This window comes from Perissodus microlepis, chromosome 10 (genome assembly GCF_051167445.1).
Source record: "Perissodus microlepis isolate ML-2025 ecotype Zambia chromosome 10, ASM5116744v1, whole genome shotgun sequence".
Lineage (NCBI taxonomy): Eukaryota > Metazoa > Chordata > Actinopteri > Cichliformes > Cichlidae > Perissodus > Perissodus microlepis.
The window spans coordinates 9,809,325-9,822,255 of record NC_140470.1 but is presented as its reverse complement, the minus strand read 5'-3'; the positions used below and the strand labels follow the sequence as shown (position 1 = coordinate 9,822,255).

At 39.0% G+C, this 12,931-nt stretch overlaps 1 protein-coding gene across 1 annotated transcript; it reads left to right on the top strand.

Annotated features, from left to right (window-relative positions):
- Positions 1-1,894: 1,894 nt before the first annotated feature.
- vamp2 (vesicle-associated membrane protein 2) lies at positions 1,895-11,998 on the top strand. The gene is made up of 5 exons (XM_084941833.1): positions 1,895-2,263; positions 6,003-6,108; positions 6,370-6,528; positions 6,958-7,009; positions 7,172-11,998. Coding segments are annotated over exons 1-5 (336 nt in total). The 5' UTR covers positions 1,895-2,261; the 3' UTR covers positions 7,189-11,998.
- The last annotated feature ends 933 nt before the right edge of the window (positions 11,999-12,931 follow it).

The window sequence follows — 12,931 nt, the reverse complement described above, 5'->3', positions numbered from 1 at the left end:
TGACAATGAATTTCATTCCAATTCAGTTTTGCACAGAGTTCCTGGCAGCAAACGCGTACAGACTGAAATTAAAACATGTCACTCCATGGATGGAATGTGGATTTGAAGGATATCAAAATTAAGTCTAAAGGTAAGGCTTGACAGTGAAATCTGGTGTATGGTGTACTGGAAGCAAACACGTAGAAAATTTAAATTGATTTAAATTGTGTCTTTTCAAGAATTAACAAAAGGAACAAACATATTTTTAAGTCTACAAATACAACTTAACTTTTTTTTTTTTTAAAAAAGGTGTTATTTCGTCATCAGCTGATTAGCTGTGTTCAGGTCTCAATGCTTTCTATACATATGAAATGAAAAAACAAAACATCATAATAACAAGCTGGGTTTTCTCAATTTTCTATTGAGTGCCAGCTGTACAACATCTTCCACATCATGACTGAGGTCATCATTGTGAAGGGGATAGTTACCAGTGCATCGTTAGCCTGTGAGGGGGTGGGCAGTGAAGTAACGCTGCCTTTTGATGCCACCAAGTGGTTGAGTGTGAGCAGCTACAGCTCCTCTGAGAATATGCTGCAGGCTAACAAGAGGATTCTTCAGCTCTGTAACAATAACCCCAAACACCATAATAAGTTGTATTTGCCAAATTTTAGACCAGCAATCTAGTGCACATTTACATGGTCTTGTTAAATTTTCTTCTAGCGTGACATTTTTACCATGATTGAACCTTATCAACGGACCCAACGCAGAGAATTAAAGAAAACAGGGGCTGTTTTTCACCATTTCAACCTTACATTTGTTTAGTCTTGCAAGGTATTTCAGTTTGTGTGGTTTATTAATGCAGCAGAACAAGCCCACTGGTGTGTCACATAGGATCATATTAAATTTAACTGTGCTTTGTGTTATTTATTTTACCAAGGATGCCCCCAATCTTAGTAACTTGCGCAGCAACACAGTTGTTCATTACACAGATTGTAATGGAAACACTATAGATATTTTTTTTTAGCCAAAGATAAAACATCATTAAGGCACATTGATTTCCATACACTGTGTTGATCCTGCAGCAGTGGGAGCAGCTTCCACTCTCTTAGGGTTTATAGTACATTAATTGAACTCTGCCTGGTTATCATCTTCAGCTTGGTACATCTTTGAAGGTAATACATTTGGGGCAGCTGTCAAGAGCTCTCGAGACCTACAAACAATAACTATTTTTAAAGGCTGACCTTTAAACTTCCTCAAGGTGTAATTCTAAGTAATCAAGATCTAATTGGACCAACCATCACCATGATTAGAAACAACATCATTATGAAGTCATTACAAAACATGCTAAAATAAAAAGAAAGGCTGCAGAAAAATAATGTTTCAAATCCATTTTTTGTTGCTTGACCTTTCGTTTTACTTAACTTGTACTAATCATCCTTGGGATGTAGGAACTGTCCACAAAGGTCAAGCTTGTCAAGCCTGTCACACATGAGCTGTACATATACAAGTTACAGTATCAAAGCTATTACAATGCAGATTTATGCCAGTTTGAAATATATATATATATATATATATATATATATATATATATATATATATATATATATATATATATTAACAGCCACATTCATATTTACTATAAATGATAACCTAGGCTACTGCTTATCTCGCCACACCCCCTTTCGAGGAACGCCATTTTGTTGACAGACAGACTCGCCATGAGAAAAAGCTCCTTTCTGAGGAGCTAGAACCCCAAATGTGACCGCAACATGCAATCTATTTAAATGAAACACGAGCAGATCCCCAATAATAGCCCCCACGGTTGAAAACGATGCTTTGTGGGCGCTAAAATGGCGTGTTTGAAGTCTCCGGCCACCCATTTCAACATGAAAGTCGCCGCGATTGACGTCACCGAGCCATCTTTGTCCATCTAATCCAGGCGGAGGGTTATTACACCTTCATTACAGCACGGTCTCCGACAGCACCGGGCTCTAGTAAATAGCCTGTCAGGTGCCGCAAATCTGTAGACATAGAGATAATTTTTAAAAAAGAAAAAAAAGAGGAAGAAATATATAGCGAGGAGACACCTCTCAGTGGCAGATTCAAACTCAGTGCTCCTCCTAGGATATATAGGCAGGCAAACGCCACAATAACCAACCAAAGGCTGCCAGAGGGTAGAGAGGAGCGCAGAAGGCACATCCACATCCATCTGCCAGCCACTTAGCACGCGCTAACATTTCCAGTCCGGATTAGAGCACAGCTGTCTCCCTGCTACCAGGAAAATGTAAGTACAGCTCGCTGATTTTTTTTATTTATTTTTTTTGTCAAATCCGAATTTATTTAATTGCAATTTGGTCCTCGCGACTGGTGTTTGGGAGGCTTTGTGGGGATTTGTGGTGTGTGAACGTGTGAACAGTGTTCCTCAGCCGTCATAAACTGTGATGGTTATTAATCTCTGCTGTTGTGTTGATCATGGAGAAATATCGCAGTTTGATCTCATTTCACAGCTGTCTCCTTCTGATAATATGACCCAAAAGTGAAGAGGCTAATGCGTCGGCCTAACCTTAGAGCAGACGGTGGGGTCGGGTTTAACTGTTATTAAACGCGTTATTAGCCTTATTTTCAGTGTGTGTACAGTGAACGTTTTTGTCGACTGTCTTTCTCCTTGTTGTAATTATTAGTTGTTGTTGTTTTTTTTCTTTTGCCGTGAGCTACATTTGACTTGAGCCAGCACGTACGCATTTTTTTCCAGTTTGGACTGGTTTGATTTGAAAATGACACCGTCTGTGTGATAATACCCACGGGCTAATTAAAATACATTTATTTATTTCTTATTATTAATAATAATATTAAGAAGGGAAAAGACGTCGTGTTCTCTAAAGCTGTGTCCCCTTGTTCAACATTTCCAGTGCATTATTCTTCCCTTGCCCAGTCACAGGTGACGATTTGGCTGATTCTAGAAACAGCAAGGACATAACGCTGAACGAGCCATACTAGCTGTTTGACCAGCTCCAGACTATTTGGATAGCCTGTTGAACACACCCTCGACGATTTTCGACGAATACACCATAAAACTTGTCAAAGACTGTTATTATTAGCTCTGAATTAGGCTTAGGCCTAGTTTACGTGATGTTTGCAACCTACAGCGGGGGGTGGGGATAGCCTAGCCTCCTACTGTATGTCGTCGATTGTAGTGCGAGGGCGGACAGCTGTATATCTCACCACATTTCATTGTTGTTGGGTCTTCGTGGGTAAATGAAGCATGTAAATGTCTTTCTTCACGCACCTTTATTGTCCATTTTTTGTTGTTTTTGACCGCACGGTGAAAAAGGGTGGGCTGAGGAAAAGTAGCCGCCACAGCCTTCACTGTCAGCATTCGCATAGCAGGCAGTTTTAAGGGTGAAGCAGCCTGGTTCCGACACACGACCTGTCATTTACCAGTGTCGTCGTGCCTGTTAGCGTTTTCTCTTTGGGCTTTGAGTTACATTTGTCGACATATTGGGTTGTTATTGTGCATTTAAGAGCTTAAAATACACCCTCCCTAATAAGGAACCTCCCCGCCCTCGACGTTGGCAGGCTGTAGGTGTTTTACAGGCCCGTCCTGCTCGCGGTGGACAGGGATGTTTCGTGTTTCCTAGTCTGTGTGGGTACACGGTCACACATGAACGTCGTGTAGGTTAGGATCCAGTGCCCAGCATCAAACAGACTGGGACAGACATGCTGGGATCAGACAGTTTCGTGTGGACTGCTGTTGCGCTGTCCAGTGCTGAAATGTCGCTCTCCAGTGCTGAAAATCAGGCGGCATGCTTTTCCGTGACAGCGACAAACAGAAATCAATTGCAGAGTTAAATGTCTGTCTATCTGCCAACCTTACTCTGGCTTAAGGTAACCAAGCATAAATGTTGAAATGCTTCCTCATTTCATCAGGGCCCCCTGAAAACCTCAATAAGTCCCATCAGTGTTGCAGCAGCTCTCCACAGGGCAAGACTATTTTTAAAAGCACTATCTTGAAAGAAGGTTGAATATATTTAGCTTTCATAGGAAAACTGACATTAGCCGTGGACTGTAGACCAAGCTGCATCTTACGTTAGGGGCTTTTATTAAATAAGAGTTGCGTTTGCATTTTGTTTTTGTTGTTTTCACTGATTACAATCTCAAAGTGCGATTGAACTGGAATACTGGCACACAGATTGCTGATAGAGTCATTTATAAAATAACTATGTCTCCTTTTTTTAATGTATTAAAATGAAAACAATATATCCTTTGTTAAAAAATACAGAGAGCATGAAATCACTTTATTTAGTTTATTTTCAGTTTGTTTTCTTAATTTTAAAGCTTTAAAGCTTTTAGAGTATGTTCTGAAGTTGCACACAGATGAGAAATGGTTGATCAAATCAGCAGCACACAGTTTTCGCAGGATGTGAAAGCTGGTGAGAAACCTCGTCACAGCACTAGCAGCTCTTCTTGGTGCTAGTTTAGAGGTGATGACAGCGTGAACCTCTGTACACATTACACCTTTATGGTGGGACCCATTGGAAAGTTGGGGGGAGCTCATAGTAATTATATATATATATATCTGTGCAACTTTATTGTACATTCATGCCTGTAAATATACAGTTATAGAATAGTAGTCATACTAGTCTGATAAAATAAAATAATATCAGTATTTTGCACGTGTTTGTATTTTAAGGCAAATAATATTATTAATATGACATTTAGCTGTTATAATTCTTCCTTGGCGACTCATAGGGACCACCAGCAGCACCACGTAAACTATTTGAAAGGATTTGTTGTTGTTAAAGGATTAGTCATTTGTGAGTGTGCAGAGGTGACCTTTATACAGAGTTTCCCCTCGCACTAGAGAAGTAGCTCAGTTACAGCTAAGGTATATTTCTCGTAAGATGCTACAAGCTTAGCTTTATCATAGAGTGTTTGTTCACGATCTTACTTTGTGGTTATTGATTTAGTTTGGATTTATAGAAGCAAATGGTAAGCATTAGATCACACTCCATCTAAGTATTTTTAACACTTTCTCACTTGCATTTCAGGAGTTGTAGCGACCGCGTTATACATTATACATCAAGCTGTATAATGTTTAAAGGTTATGTTTAAAATAGCCACAAACTATTCCTGAAAAAAATATTAAAAAGTATATTTGTGGTTGTAATTTGCACCTGATGCCCATTCATTCTCCATCTCAGTCATGAGATGTGTGTCATAGAGGATTCAAAGTGGATATTTTTTTATTTCTATTGATATACTACAAAAACTATGGATATACCTCAATCACAAGTAGTGTAGAAGCACAGAAAAGGCTAAAGTTTCAAATAGATATAAATGACATTTGCATCAGCGGTGACAAATTTAAGTATTTTTCACTAAGACAAAAAGAAGCAGAGAAACTATTCTGAAACTGCCATGTGGTGGAACTCTGCACAGGAGGTTTAGAAATGGCAATGATGAAGAGACATCTGGGTTGGGATATAGGGTCATTTTACCCAAACTGTTTTCACTATTTGGGTCCTTTTGACTTAATGTTGTGGACCATAACTATAACTCTCTCTCTCTCTCTCTCTCTCTCTCTATATATATATATATATATATACACATATATGCCTCCCTTGATTCAAAAAGCACAGGGCTGCAGTATATGTTGACTTTTTAGCGGTAAAAGACACTCCCACTCTGTGAAATGACACTCTCTCACTGTGGTCACCGTTTGTACATAATGTCAAAGAACAGGCTCATCTAGCCCAAGAGGACAAGTTCAGTAGATTGATATATACTAGCATATAGAACTTACACATTGTGAAACCTCCACATCTGTTGCATCACACTTGATGGCCTCTTTAGGTTTTTGTGAAGATTTTGGGGAGCATGACTCATTCTTTTGTAGACTAATTTTCACCGCATCACAAAAAACACTTGTGGCTTTTTTCCCATCTGTTGTAGAGTAATGTGGGAATTTAACATGATGAACATGCTTTACATACTATTGAATATTTGCATTTGTTTATCATCAGGTCTGCCCCAGCCGCCGGAGCCCCTGCACCAGAGGGAGGGAATCAGCCCCCTCCCAACCTCACCAGCAACCGCCGTCTGCAGCAGACACAGGCACAGGTGGATGAGGTGAGTACAGTGCAAACACACAGCCAGGCATTCATGCTTTCATTTCATTCATTCATTCCTCACATACTAAAAAAAGAACTGAAAAAAATGAACATTTAATAGTAAGTAGTGGGTTTGACTCCTCTATCACTTCTCCAAGTCTTCAAACTGTTTTTGCTATAAAAATATATAAACAATATCCTATATCTAGTAACCCTTACATGCAGTCATGTTGTGTTGATGGCCGATTACACCACACTGCTCTGTGTGTTTCCCCCCCAGGTGGTGGATATCATGCGTGTAAATGTGGACAAGGTTCTGGAGCGTGATCAGAAGCTGTCAGAACTGGACGACAGGGCCGATGCCCTGCAGGCTGGAGCCTCTCAGTTTGAGACCAGCGCTGCAAAACTGAAGAATAAATACTGGTGGAAGAATGCCAAGGTGAGGTCATGCAGACATCCTTACTTGAATAGCAAATGTCTGTCTGTTTACAGACAAAATGAAAAAAAAAAAGAATAAAAATCAAAGTGAAACAGAAAGCCTCTGCAAACATGGAGCCAACTACAGCCATCAGTTTCTGCTATAAACTTTGCTCTTGAGCCTAATTTTGTGTGTCACTGGTAGAAATTACACGTGTGCTGTATGTATCTACATCATGACATTACAGTGGCAATGGCACGTGGGCTGTGTGCAGTGCAGCTATGATGAAAAAAAAAAAAAAAAAAGCAGAAACAGAAAAGATAATAATTCAATCAGTGGCACGTGAAATTTTGGTGATAGTTGAAGATTGCCTTTGTTTGATATTTTTAGTGCTTTAAAGAGTTTTTTATTAAAAATCTCTGTTTTTTTCTGGAAATCTGCTGATTACAGATGATGATTATCCTGGGTGTGATATGTGTGATTGTCCTCATCGTCATTATTGGTAAGAACCACACTGATATTTTCTATAACAGATATAACAGTTATTTCAATGGTGTTATTCATTTGTAATACACATACATTTCTTTGTAATTGCCTTTTTAATCTCCTAACCCGTGCAGCGATTTACCCTCCTTCACCTCTCCTCTCTTCTATGTCTCTACAGTGTACTTCAGCACCTAAGAAGAATTGCTCCTACCCCAGTCTGATCCTAACTTCCTTGCTACAGAAAAAAAAACAACCTCGAATTGATGACAAAATTAACCGCAGATGATTAATTTACTCTCTCTATATATAATTACATCTCCCCAATTAGCCTTGATATAGCACCCCTAAACCCGTCAGGGCCCCCACGGCTCCCCCACTTCCACCACCTCGCCTCTGGACCCCTGTCAATATTTGTCCTGTGAGTGTGTGGCCCTGTCTCCTTTCTGGGTACTCTTGGCTTTTCTAACCTGCCATACTGAGAACCAAACACTTGTGACGATGCATCAACAGAAAAGGAAACAACGACTGGCGATAATTGTTACATAACTGATATATATATAGTTCTTTGTAGAGTTTTATTCTGATATATACCGTTTTGTAGGTGTGTGTGTGTGCGTGCGGTGCGTGTGCATTTTGTACTTTTTATTTTTTGTATTAATTTTACGTATGCTTCAGCGGTAACTACTGCCTATTAATCGAAGTGTGTACTTTTTGCATGTTTTTCATCATCTTTCCGTCCCCTTGCTTCTTCTCTCTTTTTGGTGTATTTTTGCACAGTGGAGTTCGCCTCCATTCAACTGGGATACAAATTTTCATCTTGTCTGGGTTACTCGCACCCAGCAAAACAAGCCAGAGAACTAAAACTTGCATTTAAAAAAAAAAAAAAAAAAGTGACATCAAGTTACAGAAATTGGAGCTAATCTGCAGAAAGAACTGCCCTTAGAAAATCTCCAGGTTACTCCTTGTTCGGCTCAGGATTTCGATAACTTGATGCCATGAAAAACAAAAATCAAGTCTTAGCTTCTTTTATGGCTTTTTGAGCGATTTAACGCTCACTGATAATCCATCAAGCGTACAAATAATGCATGAATTGTGAAACTGCTCTAATAATCATCACCCCTCCGGACCCCTTTCCATGTAATCCTCCCATTAACCTCCATTTCTCTTTTGAAATTTCCCTCTTGAATAACTTTCATCTGTTGCGTCTTTTATGCCCCCACCCCACCTTCTGTCTCTCGGCATGCTTGGACACCTCAATTTCTTGTGATAATTTCGAAACTGCCATAGTACATTTGGACCAATGTCTGTAGATGTTTCTTTTTTTATTTAAATATTACGTAGTGTCTTATTTCGAAAACATTCCTTCATTGCAGTCTAGTGCAAACGCTCTTACTGTAGCACATGTAAGTGTAAGTATCTTGAAAAAAAAAAGTAACAAAAAATGCAATGAACCTATTGTCGAAAACGTCAGTCGTGCAAACCACTGGAGAAAAAAGTTAAATAGCTGTAAGGGTACATTTTCAATAGGCAGGATTAGACTTTGAAACTGTCCAGATTATTTTTTTAGAGGTATTATCTTACACACTCACACTTATATTCTGGAGATGTATTCTGTGAAGGTACCGTTGTATAAATTGTTGAATTCGCACACAGCAACGTTTCCCCAGTGTGGACACTAAAAGGCCTTAGTCTTAGTCTTCAGTCACTTTTTTTCAGTAAGTGTCAATTATTTCCAGTCACACAATCTCCCCCCATCCCCCTCACACTTTTAGTAGGTGTGGAGGGACTGCAGAAGAGGAGTCTGCTTCAAATGCACAAGCTACCTTGTTTTTGATGGCGCTGTCTGGCTCTTCCATAGCCTGGCCAAAGTAGGTCCTGGTGCAGTAAAAATCAAACAAAAAAAAAAAAAAAAAACAACCTCTCCACATGAAGAGCACATTATAAAACAAGACAATTCAGCCTCGTAGATTTAGCAACAGGGAAAGGGGCTAATTAGTCAAATTCACAGTTTTAGATTTACTTGAGCAGTTTGCTAACCTTCAAAGGTTAGCTAGCGACAAGACAAGTAAGTCACAATTTAAACAAACAACAAAAAGTAGCATTCCTAAGACGAGCATTTTGCTAGAGCAGTGGTTTGTCTCGGTGTATCTCCCTATAGTCAAGGCCTTTTTCTTTTTTAAATATATAGATTCTATTTTTTAATTATAGTATATTTTTGTGTGAAACAGACAGGTAAAGAGGAAGTGTGCAATCAGTACCATTTGCTGCTAACTGGCAGCGAGCTCCTCTTTACCTCTGTCTGCTGTGTTTTTTGTAATTCAGCTCTGTGCGTTACACACTGCCAAGCATCAAAGGGAGAGGCTTCTGTTGTTATCGCAGTTCTTTCTTTCATTGGTGCCCTCACTGGTTTGGTCTTGAACGCTTACGTAACTTGATTTCGGCATCTAACTCCTGAGCGTGCGACCATTTCGGCTATTCTAGGAGCAGGAGAGCAGGGCAATATAGATGCACTTGATTTCTTTTTTTTAAATTTTCAGACACTGTGGGACACTAAGGCCTTTTACACATTTCATTTCTCAAAACCGCCGAAAAGGTTTCGCTCTCAGCTGCGGGATGATTTAGAATTTTCCCTTGTGGTTGTGGTGAATTAAAGTTTATATTGTGTTTAGAGAAATGATGTACCGGCCTAGCATTGATAAATGCTCAACAGCAAACTGCTCAGTTTATGCTTTACTGCCACTGATGCCACAGTCCTGAAATTTAGTTTAGAAGGAAATACAGCATTTCAGAGCAAATGTGTATAAAGCCTTAGCAGCCTTGTGTCTTTTTATCTTCCCCACCACCTGAGTAAACCAACCTGCCCCTCTTTGCTCAACTCACTTTTTGAAATTCCTTGTCTGCGCGTGTGAGTGTATGTGTGCACAAGTGCTTTAATGTGTATGTGTGTGTGTGTGTGTGTGTGTGTGTGTGCGCATGTGTGTGTGTTAGAATAGCTCAGTCTTGGGAATATCCCCAGTTTATCCTGACAGATTAGGCCGCTTAACTCTCAGAGTGAAGGCACGTTGTTTCCTTGATCACTGAAGTACGATGAACAGAGAGGTTACCAGAACTGTTGGCCCGTTCCAACCTTAACACACCCCCCACATACACATATATTTATCCCCAAACAAAGCAAAAGCAAACCACAGAAGATTACCAAAGACCAGAATTCCATGCTTATGCTGCCAATTGCCATCAAAAACAAGCGAATAGGAAGATGTTACCCAAGCTATCCCAGTCTGCCTCAGATAGCTTACACCCTTACTCTACCTATAGGAACTTTGAACTCGTACACACTGTTTATGTGGTGTGTCAGTTATGGCTTGTGAGTGTGCCATCCTACTAAACGTATGCAAGTTAAACCAAAACTTGAGGACCGCATGCTTCAAATCTCAAAACTACATTAGCCTTCCCCTAATTATGTGTATCCAGGTTTGAGGAGCTTCTTTAATCTGTAACTAGTTTGTAGACACATGATCCTATAACTAATTATAGCACAAGTCTTCTTTTTTGTGTGTCTCCACAGTGCTGCCAATTTTTCAGAGGACAAAAAAATTAAGATACAAACTACAGCTATTAGACAAACCCGAGAAAAACAGTGAAATCTGCATCTGTTTGGTGTTGTAATATGGGGGTGTTTTGGGGATAAGGGGTCCATATCCTCAGGTTTAAGCCACTAGTAAATTTACCATAATATGTACAAGGACAAAAACTGCATGAGAAAAAGTAAAATTGGATTTTTTTGGCAATATCAAATCATCATTGGGTTACAGATATGGTCCTTTTAGCCATCTTACAGGAGTTAACCATACAGTGGACTGAAGTGGTATAACACTACTGATTGGGGTAGGATTTGTGTGTTCTCCATAAATCCAGCTGTTGTCCCGTGAGAGCTCAACCCTATTGGTCACAATAGTGAAAACGAAGTGATTGCTCTCTTTTTCTGTTGCTTTACTGTCTGTATGAAAAGAAGTGTGCATAAATTTGAACACCGTGGCACTTTCTTCTTCTTCTTCTTTTTAAAATGTTGTGACTCATTCATTTTCAAGCGGGATGGGAATATGATTCACTGGTGAATATTGTCTTACGTCAGCCTCAAGAACCGTTCAGTGATCTCAGCGCTGTGTTCAGGTCATTTAGGGGGAATAAGTGTTTGGAGCCCTTTTTTTACAGGGCTCTTGAATTTGTAATTCAAATTTTGAAAGCAAACGAGCAAGAAAGAAGGAGACCAACGCAAAAATCCGCAACCTTATTGAAATGTTCGTCATTAAGCCCTAAAGGGGGTGAACACAGCAATAGGAGGGAACCTTTTGAGTCTCTGAATTTTCTTTGGATGGCTATCAGTTCACAATATTCTACTTAACATATGTTAACATGTTTCTTTTGTTCTTTTTTTGAAACCAAATATTGTGTTTTTATTTTGCATCAGTTTAGTAATAACTCCAGATGTCACTGAGTTGTTTGTGTGTCAGCACTGATGGGTAAAGGTAAAGAAAATGGGAAGTTAGAAGGGCGGGGGAAAGTATTTTTTCCTTCCAATAGTCCAGAGTGCTTAGAATGACTCTACAGTTTACATCAGATTGCTGTTTGTATCTACGAGATATATTTTTTGTTTAAATCAGTTTATTTTTGAGGAAAGACTTTTTTTTGTCTTTTTGGGAGTGGGCTTTCTGAGATGATGGTCCATATTGCCCCTGGTCATCTGGCCTTACAGGAGGGACAGGACTGGAAGATCATGGGCAATGTGCTGGGCTGTATGTTTTTTTTTCTGTTTGCTTTTATTTATTGATAAATTTATTGTGCTGTCATTTGGTATGGGATTAGAAACTTAACAAGGTTGACTCAACGCAAAGGAGAGGAGACTGAATGAGAAACTAAAGTACATAAAATAATTGTAGTGTAAATCTATCAATGTCTTATTATATTGATGAACATCATGAAATATATGTATATTGGAAAAACTGTGTCTATGACAGCTTGTGCTTTCATTTGTGCTTCCTGCGCTTTGTCCGTGTGCAACAATGGGGAAATGCAAATGTGACTGCAAATCTGGGACCTGTGTGAATAAGCATACAGTTATTACCAATGCAAATGATATCCTTAATTGATCCTTATTATATGCAAGAGTGCCAAAAAAGACTATGTTGAGACCTGAAGTCAGAAAAATGTGCATCTCTGCATCCATTCAGTCTTGTTTATAGTCTCTTTTTAACTCCTTAAACTCACACTAAGACTCTCGCATCACTGAAAACTAAACAGCATGCACAACCAGTTGCATGAGCATATAAATGAGCTAAACTATAATGTAGCTCATTCACTGTAGTTAGACTAATAAAGTAGGCACAAAACTTACGCCTCCATAGTAATCACGCATACTAAATTCTGTATCAGAAAAGTAAGTCTCTTGAAACCAGAGGGCAAAAATACAAACTGTCAGGTGTGGCTGAGACACTCATGTACGTCACAGAATTGCTCTCTAAAAATTTCTAACAACCTGCCAATATCTAATTAGGGTTTTGGAACCAGGGAAACCTATGAAGGAGTATTAGGATCATATTTTTTAAAATACAATAATTAAAGTTGAAATTTTGAGAACATAAATAGAAATTTTAAGAGTAAAGCCACAATTTGTGAGAATGTACTACTTTTTGTTTCAGGTAACAGATAGATAATTTCTCTTTTAGCATCTGGTAACCAAGTAAGTATCGAAAATTAACAATTTTATCTTATTGTCGACAATTTTATTCCAAGATCAAGCAGTATTTTACCTTTATTCTCGAATTTTCTACTTAATTCTAATAAATGCTCAATCAAAAAAACAAAACGTTATCATCGTCGTTTCCGGTGGCTTTTATTTTGAAGAGTAGCTAAAGCGGTCATATTTCTTGCTATCGGTTCA